Raw genomic sequence first — 22,661 nt, 5'->3', positions numbered from 1 at the left:
TTCCCACTGATCCACCGTGGCAGGTGATGAGAAGTTGTTCAGTTTTAAGTTCTTCATGCTGCAAGATATCATTACACAATTCTGAAAGTTTGTTGATTTACCGTCTTCAGAAAAGATCCCTTAATTCCCCTCGCGCAGGAAATTCGATGTCTGTGTTCTCATACATTTTATTAATTGAGATCCCCAGTTCCCAAGTTTGATACCAATCAGATCGTGTTTCAAATTTTGAAAAAAACAACCCACAAATCGGAAAATAGAAATTGGATCAATTACTCAAACAGCTTCAGTATGTAATGTTAAATCATCTTATTTGTGACATTATAAAAGAAAATGTATCTTTTCTGATTTAGTTTAACTATGGACACTTCTATATTTAGGGTCCATGGTTGAACGCAACATCGTTTGTCACATTATTATATTATTGGGGTCTGCAAAAATGGGCGTTTCATTAGAGTGACGTCCCTTAGATAATATTACAAAATGGCGACTTCCATGAGCACATGAGTTCGCTGAACATCTCAGTTGTGTGAACTATGCAATGCTAATCGGTTTTGGACTGACGCGCCTATTTTGTTCAACCGAAAAGTCTTTGTCGCGATTTGTGTCTAAGATGAGCACTTTCGTCTCTCATGCCAACCCAGTTACAGGCAAAATGGACTGGATAATTCAGGACGAAAATTATGATTACCACCAAGAAATAGCCAGGTGAGCTAAGTCTTCATGGAAACAAAACTAACATTCAATTTCTCGTTTTTAATTTCTGTCCTTGATATGCCGTTGATGCTTAGAATCTTTAAACCTACAGACGACTAATGAAGTGCAACTGAATCACACATTTTTTGAGAAACAGCTGATGATTGCCAATTTGGTTTATTGTTTGTGCTTGTACAGTCCCAAATGAGAATCAACTTTTGAGATTGTATAATTTGGAGGAAACATATTGTTAAAGCTACCGCACGTTCGCTCCACTTAAAATTCATAGTCACTTATTAACAGCTAATTAACTAAAGGGGCGGGAAAATATGATATATTCTTACCAGTATTGCTGTTTTGTATGTTTCATATATGGGCGTATGTCACTTGATTTCATGTAAAGACATTAATAAGTATAATTTACATGATTAGCATCTGGGTTGTAATGAAGGTGAATCATGTTTCAGGTCAGCTTATGCAGATATGCTGCATGACACGGAGAGGGTAAGATGTTCACTTGTCATGGTCATGCTTAATTATTACTATATAGTCATTCTGATAATGATATAAGGAGATATTGTCAAACTTCAATTACCGTTTTTGCTGTAATAAGCACCCAGTCACTAAGAAAATGGACAAAGGGGTTTGCTTATCATGCTTATGACACAAGCAAAAGTTCGTTGTTAGTGATTGAGCAAACTCGAGTGGGGTGCTTATCAATGCACTGACCAGTTGCAACGATGTTAAAGGGCCATTATATCGACTTTTCTGATTTGCTTCAAACAAATTAGTGATGCAATCTATAATCGGGATCTATTTTGTAATAATGTACACATGCTCTGCAAATCCTGCAAACAACCTAAATCTGCATAGCTGATGCCATATTTGGGGGGGGGGGGGAGGGGTATGAATCAAATGTTGATTTTCCTACGCAATTTTTATCGGACTGTGCATGGACTTGTTAGTCCAGCCAAAATATGACTCTGTAATTCTGGCCTAGTTTGGCAAGGATGAAAACTGGACTTTTACAGTCAGTAAACTTCCTTCACTCAGGAAGATGGGATTGTCAAGCAATATTGCTCATTTCATATTCAACCAAATTCGCTCCATCATCTGTGAAGATAATGTCGGAAGAGGTAATAACTACTACATAATTCATACATTATTGTAGTCAGTTTATTTGTACATTTATCTGTTTGATCCTTGCAGAACCAAAAGTACTATGATGCCTTGAAAATAGCCATTAAGATGCTACATGATCGAGGGGAAAAAGCTCATGTCCTTGACATTGGAACAGGAACTGGTCTTCTGTCCATGATGGCAGCCTCCGCTGGCGCTGACTCTGTAACTGCATGCGAGGTGAGGATGTAGCATGGAAATAACAGATGTCGTACATAGGAACTGATATTCAAGCTGACATTTTCAGTTAAAGGATGTTGTTTGAGTTTTCTCCAGCAAATTATTATCTTTAGTTCACAGACATGATATGAGCTGATGAGTAATATACTATTGAAAGATGAATTAACTGAGGAGTGAGTATCCTGTAGATGTTTCAATTTAGGACATGTAAATTATATATAATGACATATTGCCAATGTTAGGATGTGATGGATTCCGTTTGTATTGTAAACTAGGTTTGAATGTCAGTAAGTTGTACATGAGGCAAACTAGAAATGTATGACCAACCAGCTATAACATTTCCCAAACCATGATGTGCTTCAAACCACAGACCTTCTGATCCGAGGTGGGACACCTTGTCCACATGACCAAAGAGGTTAACCCCATCGTCAAGCTGACAAGGTTAGGATGTCGTCTTTGGGATGACTCCAGGCCCTGTTTTACTGTTGACATGAGCAAAAATATAGATCTTGTCCTTGATCACGTTGATATGATATACATTTCTTGATTTTCTAGGCATTCAAACCCATGGCAAAGTGTGCTAAAAAGATCATGCAGAGAAACAAGTTGGGGGACAAAATTAGTCTGATTCCAAAGAGATCAACTGAGATGACAGTTGGTCCAGGTGAGTTGTACTCTGTGGGGTTAGCAGGGGAATGGAAATCAATGTCTGATTTGTCCGACCTGTTATGTGAGAATGCCGGACAAGCAAAAGATCCAGCATCTGTAGATTTGTTGTAACATTGTGAACTGATCGATCCGTTCAGAGACATGGTGGCTTGCATTCCACAGTTCATGGTTTTGGCTGTTGATAAGGGCTCAGATTATTGTTGCCAGAGCATAACAACATTTGTTCTTCAAATTGCCTATATTTAATGACTCGGGACCACGGAAAAGTTCTACTTTGTATTTTGTCTCCTTACATGACTCTAAGTTATCCATTTTCAAACAGTGTTAAATGATGATGTACTTATTCATGTCTTTTGGGTTACCCAGTTTCTATTTTACCAGAATAAACTGTATACATGATATACACAAGGTTTAAACATGATAAACACAAGGTATACACATGGTATAAACAAGGTATACACATGATATAAACAAGGTATACATTATATAAACAATTTCTACACATGGTAAAAACAAGGTATACATGATATAAACAAGGTATACACATGGTATAAAAAGGTACACATGATATAAACAAGGTATACAAGATATAAACAATTTCTACACATGGTATAAACAAGGTATACACATGATATAAACAAGGTATACATGGTATAAAAAGGTATACACATGATATAAACAAGGTATACATTATATAAACAATTTCTACACATGGTATACACATGATATAAACAAGGTATACATGATATAAACAAGGTATACACATGATATAAACAAGGTATACACATGATATAAACACGTACACATGATATAAACAAGGTATACACATGGTATACACATGATATACACATGACCTTTATCTGCAGATGGTGATATGCCCCACAGAGCCAATATTCTGGTGACCGAGGTGTTTGATACGGAACTGATTGGTGAGGGCGCCATAGGAACATTCAACCATGCACACAAGGAACTGCTGGTGGTATGTATACAGCAGCCATGCATGCAGCTGATTGTTCAATTCCTCCAGTCACTTGACCACAAAACATGCTGAATATTGTCTTTTAAGTAAATGTTTTAGTCAATAAGTAGGCAATCTAGTGTTTGATAGTGTGTGCATCAGTCCACGTCCCATCATGGCGTAGTGACACTCGAAGCCAGATCACACATTATAACTACACGATCTTGACAGTCGGCTCTCATCATAACCATGTGGTGCTGGTGAACGTGGATCTAGAGGGTGGTGTAGGGTGCCCAACCCCCAAGGTTGAAGCAATACAGAATGTTAGATGCTTGGAAGTTTTATATGTAATCCAGACCCCAGTGAGATTCTGACTTGCCCATAGTAACCTATGGCTGTTGTACATGGTGAGTTAATTGATCGGATAGACTCGCTTGGTGACTTGGTTGATTGCATGTTTCTGGAGTGGATCATTAATCTTGACATCAATCACTGATTTGTCTGGTCCAGACTTGGTTCAGGGTTTTACTCGACGCAGAAATGTTCTTCCAGTACACACAAATGTATAGAATGGATGCAGAAAAATATAAAATGTGTCCCGATGTGGGTACAAAAATATTCATGGTACCAAATTCTTGACAAAAGATATTTAGTTCCTTTAATTAAAGTACTTATTAAATCTCTTACAGTACAAGTACTTATTAAATCTCTTACCATGCTTACAGTACAGTACACTTTACCATTTTATTACATTACAGGACCCTGATAGGACCCACAAAATTAGTAATTGTAGGTCAAGGTAAAACCATGCTCGATTGTTTACAGGCCGCCATATTGTTGGAATTTCTCTGCCAGGTGTTATACATCAAACAAACCTTACATGTGATCGGATGAGGCAATGATGCATGGATTGTGATGCTGCCCTACTTTTCCATAAGACCTGTCTCCATGATTGTACTGGGCACCTCCACAGAGATATGAACCAAACTCTATTAAGGTGAAGGTCCATACTTCACAGTTGTAGTGCAAAGGTGTCAAGATATTTCCTCTTTTCCCAGGAAGACTGTTTAGTCATCCCTAGAGCTGCCAACATGTTCGCACAGCCAGTGTCTTCAGAATTGGTACGGCGCTGGAACCAGATTGACACCTCGAACATGGATGGCAGTGTTCCAGGTGCAGTGTCGCGGTGTGGTGGAGCGCCGTCCCTGCATGACCTCCAGCTGGACCAGCTACCACCACAGCAGTTCACGCCGCTGTCGGCGCCATTGATGGTGTTTAGGTAGGAGCCCTCAGGAGCAACCCAACATTCACACACTTGGTACCAAACTCTTACCTGGGTGGACTGCAATGTCAGGCTAAAAAAAATAGTCTTGGTTCTCAAGCACCGCCCGAATCATTATAAAGTCAGCCGCATGTTTTGTTTTTATTTCCATTTTCAAAAGAATTAAAAAATCCTAATACCCGGTATTTAAAAACAGTGCAATCCAATATAGCACACAAGTTACTCCCCTTACATATGCACTGCTTTACTGTGCATCTTGTTTTATGGTCATAGTGGCAATTGGAGTTTGTATGCTTGTTTGTGTAGGGAGGCCCTTTCCCAGGGTGATGGTACACAACTGTTTATTTGGTCACATACTAGTTTGAACAAGCAAAGAAAAAGAAACAAACACCACCTGCCCGCACTATATTTTCAAAAGACGTTATCTGGGAACCAATTTTTCATTTAATTTTTTTTAAGCCTCAGATTAACTGTATTTGTCTTCAGAAGGGTTGTTGGATAAACAGTGTTTTTTTTATTTCTCTTTGGTAGGGTTGTTGGATTAACAAGATTTCACTATATTTCTCACTGGCAGGGTTCTTTAGGATTTGACTGTAATTCATAGTTGTGAGGTTGTCAGATTAATCAGGTCACACTGTATATGACATTGACAGGTTTGACTTCAACTGTAAAGGGGGTCTGATGTCTGACCGGAGGAGTGAAGTTACGGTGTCTGCAGACAATGATGGGACTGTGGATGCTATCTTCATGTGGTGGGACTGTGAGATGGACCCTAAAGGGGAGATAACTCTTAGCTGTGCACCTCGATGGGCCCATCCAGATGGAAGTGACTTGCCGGTAAGGTGATATATCTGGTGATATTTGTCACTTTGTAACCATGACAAACTGCCCTCAGTGTTGGCATCAAGAATCAGGTTCCATCTTCCCGAGGCAAGGGAGTTAACTGACTATAAAAGTCCAGTTTCCACCCTTGCCGAACAAGGCTGGAATTTCTGGGCTCGATCATAGCGCCTCCAGTGGCCAATACGAGTTACGTTCCTTCTATACCTCTCCTATTGACCAATCAGATTCCACCTCTCATATCACTTGCATTTGCTTCAAACAAAATGGCGGATCCCAGTCAAGACGATCTGATCGATAATCAAGATCTTTATTGTGATAAAACAGGTCTTACTTCGCAAAGTGCATCAAATCAAGTGAGCACCTTGATGAAAAACATGAAAAGATTTATGAAAATATCTGTTGACGCAGAGTTGTTGGTACACATGCTTTGCAAATCGTGCGATCGACCGAAATCTGCAAGTCAGTTTACGACCAGATGTTGATTATGTTACGCGATTTTGATTGGACTATGCATAGACTCGTTAGTCCAGCCAATATAGAACTCCACTATTCCAGCCTAGTTCAAGGGTGGAAACGGGACTTTTATAGTTAGTTAACTCTCTTGCCTTAGGAAGATGATCTGGTTCGTGCTTCATTAGATTCTGTGAGGGAGAAGAAAACAAAGAAGAAAATATGTTTCAGATTAATCATTTGTAAAAATGTTAGAAGAATATATTGTCATGTGTACAGTGTTGGTTAAGCTTGACTCATAGTTTAACAAATTGCACATTTGTTTTGTTGTAAATATAAGTAAGTTTGTATTATTTACCATAAAAAATGTGTATTTCAATTTTGTTTTTTCAATTTGATATTTTTCGTAAAGAAAATATGGACAGAAATCATTTTACAAAAATAACCAGCATTGGTTGGTACGAGCCTGGGTAAATCGGTAAACCCACATACACAAACATAAACATTATGTTGATGACTGTCATTCAGGACAAAATGTTTTGTAGTCAATCATTAATCGACTGAATTGGTAGCATGCTGAAGATGAGGATGTTGACTTGTGATTATAATGATGATGGTGATAATGGTGGTGATGAGGATGTCAATGTTGTAGTGGCGGGATCACTGGATGCAGGCTATCTACTACCCCAGCAACCCCTTGACCGTGTCCCGGGGTAAACCTTTCAGCCTCGTCAGTTGCCATGACGAGTACAGTCTCTGGTTCGATGTCACTAAGCAGGGGTATGTTGTGTAGTTTTGGAATTTGTTTGTCACAGATAATCATGCCTTTTTTTGTTTCTTGATCAAGTACAAAGGCATGAGGTATTTCTAGTACTACTTAGCCTATGATGTTGATGTATAGAGGAAAAAAGGGTCTAAATTTCTTTTTCGGTTCTGTATCTAAACTATTATCACACATTGTTGATCTGAGTTAGATATTTATCTCCTTGAAGTTGTTGGTAATATCCGCTTTAGCTTAAAATAGGTCCCCAGCAACCTTGTTGTGAGGCTAAGCGATGTATTGGGTGGTCATGCCACAAGATCTTTTGTATGTTCCAGAGATACCTCGCATGTATTGGAGCGGCCATTGTGTACCTGTGGGTTTCACACGACCCTGAGTCGGACGCGAATCGGGATGATGGGGGACCCGCACCGAGTCAGCATCTACCAGGCTGCTCTCAAGAAGGTAGGCACTCCATCTACATCTCACATCTTCATCTCACATCACTGTATCAGAATGAATATGAAGCTTGTTTGATATGTGAGATGACTTGACTTATTTGGTGGTCATACTCGGTGACTTGGTTGCTAACATATCACTGTCCTCGGATGTCACTTAGTTATCTTGTCCAGACTTGATTATTTAAGACAAACAATCAATTTTCATGATTCATGTAGATTCATTTCCAGTTTAATGTGTGTATGTGTTACCATGGTTACAGACACAACTCTTCTATTTACAGAATTGCCCATTTATTACAGTGATTCTCGATTCCTTAACAGATGCTGATATATACACTGGTGGATCATGACACTTTCTGCTTGTCTTACACGGGTGGATCATGACACTGTCTGTTTGTGTTACACTGGTGGATCATGACACTGTCTGTTTGTGTTACACTGGTGGATCGTGACACTGTCTGTTTGTGTTACACTGGTGGATTGTGACGCTGTCTGTTTGTGTTACACTGGTGGATCGTGACACTGTCTGTTTGTGTTACACTGGTGGATTGTGACGCTGTCTGTTTGTGTTACACTGGTGGATCGTGACACTGTCTGCTTGTGTTACTCTGGTGGATCATGACACTGTCTGCTTGGGTTACACTGGTGTTTCATGACACTGTCTGTTTGGGTTACACTGGTGGATCGTGACACTGTCTGTTTGTGTTACACTGGTGGATTGTGACGCTGTCTGTTTGGGTTACACTGGTGGATCGTGACACTGTCTGCTTGTGTTACTCTGGTGGATCATTACACTGTCTGCTTGGGTTACACTGGTGTTTCATGACACTGTCTGCTTGGGTTACACTGGTGGATCAGGACACTGTCTGTTTGTGTTACACTGGTGGATCAGGACACTGTCTGTTTGTGTTACACTGGTGGATCGTGACACTGTCTGCTTGGATTACACTGGTGGATCATGACACTGTCTGCTTGGGTTACATTGGTGGATCATGACACTGTCTGCTTGTGTTACACTTGTGGATCATGACACTGTGCTTTTGTTACACTAGTGGATCATGACACTGTGTTACACTGGTGGATCATGACACTGTGCTTGTGTTACACTGGTGTATCGTGACACTGTTTGTGTTACACTGGTGTATCGTGACACTGTCTGTTTGTGTTACACTGGTGGATCATGACACTGTCTGTTTGTGTTACACTGGTGAATCGTGACACTGTCTGTTTGTGTTACACTGGTGGATCATGACACTGTGCTTGTGTTACACTAGTGGATCATGACACTGTCTGTTTGTGTTACACTGGTGGATCATGACACTGCTTGTGTTACACTGGTGTATCGTGACACTGTTTGTGTTACACTGGTGGATCATGACACTGTTTAAGTTACACTGGTGGATCATGACACTGTGCTTGTGTTACACTAGTGGATCATGACACTGGCTGCTTGTGTTACACTGGTGGATCATGACACCGGCTTCTTGTGTTACACTGGTGGATTATGACACTGTGCTTGTGTTACACTGGTGGATCATGACACTGTCTGCTTGTGTTACACTGGTGGATCATGACACTGTGCTTGTGTTACACTGGTGGATCATGACACCGGCTTCTTGTGTTACACTGGTGGATTATGACAGTGTGCTTGTGTTACACTTGTGGATCATGACACTGTCTGCTTGTGATACACTGGAGGATCATGACACTGATTGTGTTACAATGGTGGATCATGAAACTGATTGTGTTACAGTGGTGGATCATGACACTGATTGTGTTACACTGGCGGATCATGACACTGATCGTGTTACACTGGTTGATCATGACACTGTCTGTTTGTGTTACACGGGTGGATCATGACACTGATTGTGTGACACTGGTGGATCATGACACTGATTGTGTTACACTGGTGGATCATGACACTGATTGTGTTACACTGGTGGATCATGACACTGTCTGCCTGTGTTACACTGGTGGATCATGACACTGTCTGCTTGTGTTACACTGGTGGATCATGACACTGATTGTGTTACACTGGTGGATCATGACACTGTCTTCTTGTGTTACACTGGTGGATCATGACACTGTCTTCTTGTGTTACACTGGTGGATCATGACACTGTCTGCTTGTGTTAAACTGGTGGATCATGGCACTGTCTGCTTGTGTTACACTGGTGGATCATGGCACTGTCTGCTTGTGTTACACTGGTGGATCATGACACTGTCTGCTTGTGTTACACTAGTGGATCATGACACTGATGGTGTTACACTGGTGGATCGTGACACTGTCTGCTTGTGTTACACTGGTGGATCATGACACTGTCTGCTTGTGTTACACTAGTGGATCATGACACTGATGGTGTTACACTGGTGGATCGTGACACTGTCTGCTTGTGTTACACTAGTGGATCATGACACTGATGGTGTTACACTGGTGGATCGTGACACTGTCTGTTTGTGTTACACTGGTGGATCATGACACTGTCTGCTTGTTTTACACTAGTGGATCATGACACTGATGGTGTTACACTGGTGGATCATGACACTGATGGTGTTACACTAGTGGATCATGACACTGATGGTGTTACACTGGTGGATCGTGACACTGTCTGCTTGTGTTACACTGGTGGATCATGACACTGTCTGCTTGTGTTACACTAGTGGATCATGACACTGATGGTGTTACACTGGTGGATCGTGACACTGTCTGCTTGTGTTACACTGGTGGATCGTGACACTGATGGTGTTACACTGGTGGATCATGACACTGATGGTGTTACACTGGTGGATCATGACACTGATGGTGTTACACTGGTGGATCGTGACACTGTCTGCTTGTGTTACACTGGTGGATCGTGACACTGATGGTGTTACACTAGTGGATCATGACACTGATGGTGTTACACTAGTGGATCATGGCACTGTCTGCTTGTGTTACACTGGTGGATCGTGACACTGATGGTGTTACACTAGTGGATCATGACACTGATGGTGTTACACTAGTGGATCATGGCACTGTCTGCTTGTGTTACACTGGTGGATCATGACACTGTCTGCTTGTGTTACACTGGTGGATCATGACACTGTTTCTTGTGTTACACTAGTGGATCATGACACTGATGGTGTTACACTGGTGGATCGTGACACTGTCTGCTTGTGTTACACTGGTGGATCATGACACTGATGGTGTTACACTGGTGGATCATGACACTGATGGTGTTACACTGGTAGATCATGACACTGTCTGCTTGTGTTACATCATGACACTGTCTGCTTGTGTTACACTGGTGGATCATGACACTGATGGTGTTACACTGGTGGATCGTGACACTGTCTGCTTGTGTTACACTAGTGGATCATGACACTGTCTGCTTGTGTTACACTAGTGGATCATGACACTGATGGTGTTACACTGGTGGATCATGACACTGATGGTGTTACACTAGTGGATCATGACACTGATGGTGTTACACTGGTGGATCGTGACACTGTCTGCTTGTGTTACACTGGTGGATCATGACACTGTCTGCTTGTGTTACACTAGTGGATCATGACACTGATGGTGTTACACTGGTGGATCGTGACACTGTCTGCTTGTGTTACACTGGTGGATCATGACACTGATGGTGTTACACTGGTGGATCATGACACTGATGGTGTTACACTGGTGGATCGTGACACTGTCTGCTTGTGTTACACTGGTAGATCATGACACTGTCTGCTTGTGTTACATCATGACACTGTCTGCTTGTGTTACACTGGTGGATCATGACACTGATGGTGTTACACTGGTGGATCGTGACACTGTCTGCTTGTGTTACACTAGTGGATCATGACACTGTCTGCTTGTGTTACACTAGTGGATCATGACACTGATGGTGTTACACTGGTGGATCATGACACTGATGGTGTTACACTAGTGGATCATGACACTGATGGTGTTACACTGGTGGATCGTGACACTGTCTGCTTGTGTTACACTGGTGGATCATGACACTGTCTGCTTGTGTTACACTAGTGGATCATGACACTGATGGTGTTACACTGGTGGATCGTGACACTGTCTGCTTGTGTTACACTGGTGGATCATGACACTGATGGTGTTACACTGGTGGATCGTGACACTGATGGTGTTACACTGGTGGATCGTGACACTGTCTGCTTGTGTTACACTGGTAGATCATGACACTGTCTGCTTGTGTTACATCATGACACTGTCTGCTTGTGTTACACTGGTGGATCATGACACTGATGATGTTACACTGGTGGATCGTGACACTGTCTGCTTGTGTTACACTAGTGGATCATGACACTGTCTGCTTGTGTTACACTAGTGGATCATGACACTGTCTGCTTGTGTTACATCATGACACTGTCTGCTTGTGTTACACTGGTAGATCATGACACCGGCTGCTTGTGTTACACTGGTAGATCATGACACTGTCTGCTTGTGTTACACTGGTGGATCATGACACCGGCTGCTTGTGTTACACTGGTGGATCATGACACTGTGCTTGTGTTACATCATGACACTGTCTGCTTGTGTTACACTGGTGGATCATGACACCGGCTGCTTGTGTTACACTGGTAGATCATGACACTGTCTGCTTGTGTTACACTGGTGGATCATGACACCGGCTGCTTGTGTTACACTGGTGGATCATGACACTGTGCTTGTGTTACATCATGACACTGTCTGCTTGTGTTACACTGGTGGATCATGACACCGGCTGCTTGTGTTACACTGGTAGATCATGACACTGTCTGCTTGTGTTACACTGGTAGATCATGACACTGTCTGCTTGTGTTACACTGGTGGATCATGACACTGTTCCTTGTGTTTCAGCATGTGGAAGAGGCCAGTATGTGTCTGTACATCATGACACTGTGCTTGTGTTACATCATGACACTGTCTGCTTGTGTTACACTGGTGGATCATGACACTGTCTGCTTGTGTTACACTGGTGGATCATGACACTGTTCCTTGTGTTTCAGCATGTGAAAGAGGCCAGTGTGTGTCTGTACATCATGACACTGTGCTTGTGTTACATCATGACACTGTCTGCTTGTGTTACACTGGTAGATCATAACACTGTCTGCTTGTGTTACACTGGTGGATCATGACACTGTTTCTTGTGTTTCAGCATGTGAAAGAGGCCAGTGTGTGTCTGTACATCATGACACTGTGCTTGTGTTACATCATGACACTGTCTGCTTGTGTTACACTGGTAGATCATGACACTGTCTGCTTGTGTTACACTGGTAGATCATGACACTGTCTGCTTGTGTTACACTGGTGGATCATGACACCGGCTGCTTGTGTTACACTGGTGGATCATGACACTGTGCTTGTGTTACACTGGTGGATCATGACACCGGCTGCTTGTGTTACACTGGTAGATCATGACACTGTCTGCTTGTGTTACACTGGTAGATCATGACACTGTCTGCTTGTGTTACACTGGTGGATCATGACACCGGCTGCTTGTGTTACACTGGTGGATCATGACACTGTGCTTGTGTTACACTGGTGGATCATGACACCGGCTGCTTGTGTTACACTGGTAGATCATGACACTGTCTGCTTGTGTTACACTGGTGGATCATGACACTGTTCCTTGTGTTTCAGCATGTGGAAGAGGCCAGTATGTGTCTGTACATCATGACACTGTGCTTGTGTTACATCATGACACTGTCTGCTTGTGTTACACTGGTGGATCATGACACTGTCTGCTTGTGTTACACTGGTGGATCATGACACTGTTCCTTGTGTTTCAGCATGTGAAAGAGGCCAGTGTGTGTCTGTACATCATGACACTGTGCTTGTGTTACATCATGACACTGTCTGCTTGTGTTACACTGGTAGATCATAACACTGTCTGCTTGTGTTACACTGGTGGATCATGACACTGTTTCTTGTGTTTCAGCATGTGAAAGAGGCCAGTGTGTGTCTGTACATCATGACACTGTGCTTGTGTTACATCATGACACTGTCTGCTTGTGTTACACTGGTAGATCATGACACTGTCTGCTTGTGTTACAGTGGTGGATCATGACACTGTTTCTTGTGTTTCAGCATGTGAAAGAGGCCAGTGTGTGTCTGTACATCATGACACTGTGCTTGTGTTACATCGTGACACTGTCTGCTTGTGTTACACTGGTAGATCATGACACTGTCTGCTTGTGTTACACTGGTGGATCATGACACTGTTTCTTGTGTTTCAGCATGTGAAAGAGGCCAGTGTGTGTCTGTACATCATGACACTGTGCTTGTGTTACATCATGACACTGTCTGCTTGTGTTACACTGGTAGATCATGACACTGTCTGCTTGTGTTACAGTGGTGGATCATGACACTGTTTCTTGTGTTTCAGCATGTGAAAGAGACCAGTGTGTGTCTGTACATCATGACACTGTGCTTGTGTTACATCATGACACTGTCTGCTTGTGTTACACTGGTAGATCATGACACTGTCTGCTTGTGTTACACTGGTGGATCATGACACTGTTTCTTGTGTTTCAGCATGTGAAAGAGACCAGTGTGTGTCTGTACATCATGACACTGTGCTTGTGTTACATCATGACACTGTCTGCTTGTGTTACACTGGTAGATCATGACACTGTCTGCTTGTGTTACACTGGTAGATCATGACACTGTCTGCTTGTGTTACAGTGGTGGATCATGACACTGTTTCTTGTGTTTCAGCATGTGAAAGAGACCAGTGTGTGTCTGTGCATCAGCGATGGAAGTGTGCTGCCTGTGATGGTCGCCTCGAGAGCAAGGAAGGTAACAAATCTAATCCACTGGCCCGCTAAGTGAGTGAGTGAGTGAGTGAATGTGTTTGCTTTTGTATTTCCCAGAATATTAAATGGCCAGCCCCATGCAAACAAAAACCTTTCATCAGGACTGTTGAGGATTTCATGTTATTTGTTGCTGTTGCAAACCCTGATATTGAGAATCGTTTGTTGTCAGGTGTTTGTGATTGAGACGAACCCCATGTACAAGAGGATCACTGATGCCCTCATCCAGCATAACAGTCTCAGAGACCGAGTCACCGTCATCAACAAACAGCCAAACGAGATCAGCCGCGACGACCTTGACAATATGCAGGTACAAAGTTCACATCCTCAGAACGTCTGTGTACCCGTGAAAATCCAGGGTAGAATAAGTCTTCAGCAACCCATACTTGCCGTCAAAAGCGACTATGCTTGTCGTAAGAGACGACTAACAGGATCGGGTGGTCAGGCTCGCTGACTTGGTTGAGGCATGTCATCGTATCCCAATTGCGTAAATTGATGCTCATGATGTCAATCACTGGATTGTCTGGTCCAGATTTGATTGTTTACAGACCGCTGTCATATAGCTGGAATATTGCTGAGTGTGGCGTTTAACAACAAAACAAACAGAACATCTGTGAGTGAGTTAGTGAGTTGTGTTCAGTACTGCTGTGAGCAATTTCAGTTCTATTAGGGCTTGGCACCGGCAAGCAGGGCTATAGCGCTGATAAACTGTTTCCTGATCGATAAATCTGGGATTGGCGACTGTAAAGTAAGGACCACCCAAACCAGTGATTGACATTTAGACCAGCCATTGTCACTTTGTATGACATATAGGGGCAGAGTGGGCAAGTGCCAGGCTAGCAAGCACGAGGTGCTGAGATTGAATCCTGCTAGTGACCAGGTTGTCATTCAGCCTTGGGACCAACAATGTTTACAGGTCTTTACAGTGTTGTCACAACCCTAGTGTACCGTACATACACCCTGTGCACTCAAAGCATCCACTCGTCCGATGGCCAGGTGATGGAAACACGAATACATACATACACCTGAAACACAAGTGTCAAAACATGTGACTTAGCTCCAATGTGCCTCTGTTCACCCAGCAGGAAACAGGTACCAGGTATGTCAGGTGGGTGTAAAAACATTCTAGCGCCCGGGTAGGCAGCTTGGGTTGCACACTCCAAGGGAGTTAAGAATGATACCTGAAATGCTAATGGATCCACTGGTCGGGGAACAAATAAAACCACATTTGAGCAGATACCAGTACCTGGGTACCTGCTGTATGTATAGGATAAAACAGGTCCGAGGGTTGTTATGACATTTAAAACCTTGCCCCGAGGGAAAGGGTTTTAAATATCACTAACACCCCGAGGGGAAGTGTTTTATCTAACTTATGAACCGAAAAAAGAAACTAAAAACAACATTTATCAACATTTTTATGTTTCGACCATACTTTCCATGAACATTAGGAAACGGGCGTAAAATATCTGTTGCTGGCATACGGATCTTGAAAAGGACATCCTAAAAACATTGTGATTTATCAGCACCTCTGTAGCCTTGTGGTACACTTACTGGGCTATAGATACGAAGGTTGTGAGTTCGATCCTCAGGAATATAAAGAAAATATTTGTCATTTGATTTTACATTTCATTACATGTTACAATTTGAACCGAAGTTATATAAATAAAATACCCAGGACATTATATAAAATCCATTTGATATTATTACACATGATATAGCAAACATGACTTGAATATCCTATAAAAGCCCCAGGGATATTATATAAAATCCCAGAGATATTATATAAAATCCCAGGGACATTACAGCGTCCCTGTTTATGAGATTTAACCCGACCAGAGAACAATAGGATGACGTTACTGGAGGTTTATAAGTAAATGTATAATACAATAATGACAAGCATCAGTGTATGGGACTACCTCTATCAAGGAATCCAACAGAAGGTGGGACACAGAGACTTGCAGTGTCAGAGACTTGTGTGTTTTGAGAATCTTTATTGTTCTCTTGTCGTAGTACAGCTGTTCCTGTTTTGGTGTTGAGAAGTGAAAAGACTAAAAAACAGAGCCAAAGGCAGAGTTACTTCCCTTCTTTGAATACCTTTCTGGAAATATACAAAGTGGTCTTGGTTGATTAAAAGTGAAATTCACTTACCTTTTTCCAGGAGGGAAAACAGGTATTCAAGCAGGCAAAGGGTGGATGTGAAAAGCTTTTTTAATTTTTTCATGCGTTTTTGATTGTTTTAGGATATATTTAGTTGTTTTAATCTTTCAACTTCAGTTCAAGATACTCAGTTGTCTTTGGGTATTGATTTTAGTCATAAGGTAAAAAATAACAGCTTTGGTTGTCAGGTGCCAAAAACAGTGGCTTTTGAGTTTCTTTTTCACCTAAGAGGCAATTTGAATTTACTTGTTTCAGTCTAATCTCTTTTTTATGTCACCAATCAAGATAATATTGAAACTTATTGAAAAGCCTAAAAAAGAAGTAAAAAGTAACATACAAAATAGGTTCAACATTTTTTATTTACCAGGAGACTATCAGGACTGAAAATATTTCAGATAAATAAAAAAAGTAATGAACCAGTATTTATATATTTCTTAAACATTTGAAGTCAAACTAAATATTTCCTTTGCAGGTGGATGTAGTTGTAGGGGAGCCCTACTTCTCCTCCTCCATGTTGCCATGGCACAACATCCACATGTGGTACGCCATTTACGACCTTGATGCTCACCTTGCTGCTAATGCCGTTGTTCTGCCAGGGAAGATGGTGATGAAAGCTGTTGCTATGGACTTCAACCACATGTGGAAGATTCGGGCTCCTGTTGGTGTCTGTGAGGGCTTTGATCTTACCGAGTTTGACCGGTTAATTGAAGTAGGTACCAAGCTAAAGAGAATCTCCCCCACCCCTAATCATTAGGCACTACATTGTATATGATAAATGGGGCTGTTTACTCAGGCATTGTATTCATACATAGATCCTATTGTGTCCTGGGTACTCACAGGACTACCCAGACATGTGGTTAGTCACGTGATATATTGTTTAATGATGATGATAGTCAAACTCCAAAGGTTACACAAGTCACTGAAAGTTCGCATTCCTATGCACACATTCCTTCCGACTTTTATTTGTTTGATTAAAGATAAAGCTTCAGTCAACTTCAGAGTATACACGATCAGATTGTTTTATTCGTGTATCTAAGCTGCTTTTGCCAGGACTCCAGTAAAACTTGAGACCTACAGCGGGTACCCGGCTAGGGTCGGGTAATAGGGAATGGGTACCCGGGAAGACAATTTGGACTCGCCCCAGCCCTGTATGTTAGAGGATGTTACGTGTATGTGTCTACCTGAGAGGCTCACTTGTACACAGGACTGCCTGTCAGTGGCTCACGGAATTCTGCATGTGGCACAAAAACGTCTCCACAAGTGTTATTTATCTTATTAATAAATCAAAATTATGTACAGTTATTGATAATTATTATCATGATTATATCCATGATATCAGTTATCGAATGATATGAAATAAAATGTTAAAAGAACCAATTAAACGGTCAAATTTGGAGATAGATGTTCAGAAATTAGAGCAAACAAAGCCAGTTTGGGATTGCCAACTTCACCTTTGTACTTATATCAAAATCTGTACCTTGGACGTCAGGAGACAATTCCGATTATGTCTTTACCATAGGGTCGTGAGTCAGGTGGGGTTTTTTCTGTCTGATTCAGTACAAAGTGCTCATATGTTTGTTTATTGTGACAGAGTTCGTCGGACATCTCGGACAGTAACATTGAGCCACAGCCGCTGTGGGAGTACCCTGGTAGGGCGCTCTCCTCCGCTGTTGACGTCATCAAGCTTCAGTACAAAGACTTAAAGGAGAAGAGTGTTCAAGCCAGTGTGGAACTACAAATGGAAACGTAAGCAGTGCCCATGTTCCAAATATTAACAACTTTTGTGGCAACTAATTGAATTTCCCCTGCTCAATGAAGTTTTGCAATTTAGAATTGTACTCTGTATGTCCATCATGTTTCATGGAGCATAACTTAGAAACCGTTCAATATTCATTCATGAAACTTTGTATACGCATCAGGCAGGCATTTAACTGGTGACTTTTCACCATAGCTCGCTGCAGTGTTATTCCTAATACAGGACATTTACCATCTGAACATGCTGAAAACACATGCGTGGGATAACCTCTGTTTACAAATATTTAATGGAACAAAAATCTTTTTTTCACTCCATATATCTATTTGGGTAAAAAAGCTCTTTGCAGTTTGCAGAAAAAACAAGAAATACTTTATTCAACATGTTCAATATCATGCTAGTTTGGTGCATCATCGTCATATCCAGTGTGTTATATATCGCCATTCTATTATGATAAATATCCTGGACCCATCCAATCTCATTCAAATCAGACCAATGAAGATCCGCCTCAGAATTGGTCTTCAGCAACTGATGTCTGTCGTAAGAGGCAGCCAATGGGATTGGGCGGTTAGACTTGCCAGCTTGGTTGATGCATGAGTGAGTGTGTATGGTTTTACACCGCTTTTAGCAATATTCCAGCATTATCACTACAGGGGGACACCAGAAATGGGCTTCACACATTGTACCCATGTCGGGAATCGAACCCGGGTCTTCGGCGTGACGAGCGAACGCTTTAACCACTAGTCTACCCGACCGCCCCCATCATCACCCATGAACCCATCACTTGTCCTCCGACCCGTGAAGATCTAGGGTAGAATAGGTGTTCGACAATTGATTATGCTTGTTAGAAGAGGCAACTAACGGGATCGGGTGGTCAGGCTCGCTGACTTGGTTGATGCATGTCATCGTATCCAAATTGCGTGGATCGACGCTGATGTGTCAATCACGGGATTGTCTGGTCCAGACTTGATTATTTACAGACTGCCGTCATATAGCTGGAATATTGCAAAGTGCGGCATTTAAGAACAAACAAACAAACCTGACTGAACATAGACACTCATAATGTTTACACCTTATAGCAGTCTATGCATAGTCCAATTAAGATCGCGCAACGAAATCCAAATCCGGTTTGTAAACTGTCTTACAGATTTCGGTTGATTGCAGGATTTGCAAAGCATGTGCACTGCCAACTCGTCAACAGATATTTTCAAATCTTTTCATGTTTTTAATCAAGGTGCTCACGTGATTTGATGCATTTCGCGATGTAAGATCTGTTTTATCACAATATAGACCTTGATTATCGTTTGAAGCAAATGCAAGTGATACGAGAGGTGGAATCTGATTGGTCAATTAGGAGAGGCTTAGAAGGGACATAACTCATAATAGCCACTGGTGGCACTATAATCGAGCCCAGGAATACCAGCCTAGTTTAGCAAGGATGGAAACTGGACTTTTAAAGTCAGTTAACTCTCTTGCCTCGGGAAGATGGTGATGTTTTAACATGGAGACGAGTGTGGATGTGAGAAAGTCAGGCTTGTTTTATTTGCAGGGACGGAAGCCTGAATGGTGTTGCTGTGTGGACGGAGTACGAGTTCGGGGAGGAAGGGACGGTGACCACGGGTCCACGGACGAGTCTCCGCGTGGGAGATAATGTTGACTGGGATTACTACACCAGACAGGGGGTGCATCTGCTGAAAACTCCTCGCACCGTCAGCGCAGGGCATACCATCACACTCCATGTCCAGTTTGACCCCAAAACAGGGGAATTTGACTTTTCTTTTAAAACTTGAGCGCAGTTTCATTATCTGAGCGAGGTCCAAAAAACTAACAGGAACCATTTTACCTATCTATAATTTGATGTTTTACGTCATTTTTTATCTGTGTTTTCGTTTGAGCAGGCTGTGATGAGCTTCAAGGTCGTAGGGATTAGATCCGATGTTGGATGTCTCGACTCAATGACGAACACAGGAATGGTGGGTGGAAAAGGGCCTCTTCGGCCCACAGGGTCTGCATAATTCAACAACTGAGCAAAACTTTTTGAACTTGATATGAATGAGAACTAGACTTTGTTCATTCCAACAGCTGCATGTTTGGGACAGATACATAGATATGGATCAAATGTGTCAGCACGGCTGATTTTCAAGGTTTTCAGGAAGCATTTTCTGATATTTGAACAGGAGCAAGGTTTTTACCCAAACTGATTTTTGTAGATGTAGATAATAACAGTAGAGTCACATGATAAAAAAGATCCTGTTGGGTCATGGACTGGCTCATACATTTTACTTAGATTTTCATTTGAAGTTCGAAAATATCTGCCTTTTTCTCATTTTAGCCATACTTACGTATTTGATCTTGTCAGAAATCCAAACTTGCAAAACTAAGGAAGAAAAGATACTTGATGTCAGTCATTTGTGCATGTCTGATATGTTTTAAACCGATATTTCAGGTTTCCAGAACTGTAAAATTTGACATTCCCTGTGGGTCCAATAGGTCCCTTATCCTACCTCAGTCTCTTCAAGATCAGATCTTAGTTCTGGCTACCACTAAACATAGTCTGTAATGAAGTCCCCAGTTTGAGACTAGTGCTGTAAAGCTCGAGATAGCTGCTTCCTGATTGGCTACCTCTGTCTCTTCAAGATCAGATCTTAGTTCTGGCTACCACTAAACATAGTCTGTAATGAAGTCGCCAGTTTGAGACTAGTGCTGTAAAGCTCGAGATAGCTGCTTTCTGATTGGCCGATGTTGAATTCTTGTAAGTTATTTCATTGGTTGGTCAAAGTTGGCGGTCGTCGTTTTGATGTGTACCCATTATGGGATTTCCTCAGATCTTTGTTTAGGGGGTAGTGAGAAATAAGATCTGATTTTAATGAGATTGATCCTAATTCACCATATTTACGCACACACTCACTCACTAGCTGTTCATCACATTACATGCTGAAAGGAACAAAATCTAATTTTATACATATGAACATCTCCTCTAACTTTGATTATATCCAATAGTTTTGTTTATTTCTAAAATAATATAGATCTTGTGAACCAAAGAGGGCCCTCGTTATACCCCCATGGGGGTTCAACAAGATCTCACACAAATTTTCACAATTTCGTCTTCGCATAATTTTATTGTAGTTGTAGTAGAGTGTTCCCTCGCTATTGCGCTCTTCAATATAGCGCTAACTCGGGTATAGCGTGCGGTAAAGCGTAAAACGTGGCTCCCAAAATTTACGGACATTCTTAATAAACTCAAGATTAACAACTTCTATTCTAATCATTTTTTAAACTCTGAAACATGCAACGTAGATCGTGTTAGGTAGGCAGAGCATGTGTACTGCTTTGTTGGTCATCTACCACCTAAGACTCGACCTCGGTTTAACCGCTGATCATCTTTAACGCTCATCAATTATTTGGACCCCAAAGGTAGCGTTGTAGCGAGGGATCAGTATAATCACATAAGCTATTCAAAGTCCGGGGATGGAGGGGCTGAGTTGCATCTCTTCAGCGGGCCAGAATCGAAGGTTCGCCATGAATGTTTCCTTGGTAGTCATGCATCATGCCTGTGAATAATCCCAACAGACAGTCTGTATTGACATTATTGTTGAGAGTTCTGGGAAGGTCCTGTGTGTCTGATAACGGTTCCACAGTCTTGTAATGGTGCTTGGTGCTACATGGGAAAACCTGGGTACAGGTGAAGATGATTCTCCCATTTGCAGTCAGCCGATGGCGTTGTTGTGTTGGGCTTCCGTCAGTCGTGGCATGTTTTTGCTGTTCACTTGCTGTAAGATTGTGATGGCATGCAAATGAGAACCCAATGTTTTTAGAGTATTACAAGTGGTGTTGCACGTGCATGTCATGTTGGTGTGTTTCAGCACCAGGCTCTCACACGGTTGTGTTTTTTTTTATTTTTCCATCTTTTCATCAACTTTCTGCGGTACCTCATTTTTTCCACACAAATCAATCCCAAGTCATGCAGAAATGACCAATTCATTTTTTGTATTAATTCTGCATGGATGTCGGCAACACTATGTCAGATATTTACGATTTTACCACTTTTGCATTTATTTTTTTGCAGAGCATATATCACCAGAAATATATTGATGGTATAAAACAAAATCCATGGATTTGTAACAATTTTCTATCATTTTTTTCAAAACTATTCCAGGGCTGGGAAAATCAGACCCTTACGAACTGTGGTTTAATACCACTTTGAAAGCACGTCAGCAAACTCTAGTCTTCAGTTTCCCCCAACAGATTATAGCCTTCGCTTGTCACACGCAAGGCCTTGTTCAATTTCACAAATGGGTACAACGCATGATTGGTTGGTTGGTTTGTTGTTTAACGCCGCACGCCGCAATATTCCAGCTATATGACGGCGGTCTGTAAATAATAGAGTCTGGACCAGACAATCCAGTGATTAATAAAATGAGCAAGGACCCACGCAATTGGGATCGATGACATGCATCAACCAAGTCAGCGAGCCTG

The 22,661-nt window shown here is 41.8% G+C and overlaps 1 protein-coding gene across 1 annotated transcript; it reads left to right on the top strand.

The window, feature by feature from the left end:
• The first annotated feature begins 345 nt into the window (after positions 1-345).
• Positions 346-22,300, top strand: LOC124119432 (protein arginine N-methyltransferase 7-like). The gene is made up of 14 exons (XM_046481922.2): positions 346-705; positions 1,161-1,197; positions 1,903-2,052; positions 2,608-2,716; positions 3,588-3,700; positions 4,738-4,958; positions 5,615-5,798; positions 6,907-7,034; positions 7,353-7,479; positions 14,181-14,261; positions 14,448-14,585; positions 16,905-17,141; positions 18,024-18,178; positions 19,735-22,300. Exons 1-14 carry the CDS (start codon positions 539-541, stop codon positions 19,973-19,975), a joined length of 2,088 nt encoding a protein of 695 aa, XP_046337878.2. The 5' UTR covers positions 346-538; the 3' UTR covers positions 19,976-22,300.
• Positions 22,301-22,661: the final 361 nt, after the last annotated feature.

This window comes from Haliotis rufescens, unplaced genomic scaffold, assembly GCF_023055435.1.
Source record: "Haliotis rufescens isolate VD_foot unplaced genomic scaffold, xgHalRufe1.0.p SCAF_17, whole genome shotgun sequence".
Classification (NCBI taxonomy): domain Eukaryota; kingdom Metazoa; phylum Mollusca; class Gastropoda; order Lepetellida; family Haliotidae; genus Haliotis; species Haliotis rufescens.
The sequence above is the reverse complement of the archived record's forward strand: the minus strand, read 5'-3'. Positions and strand labels throughout refer to the sequence as shown.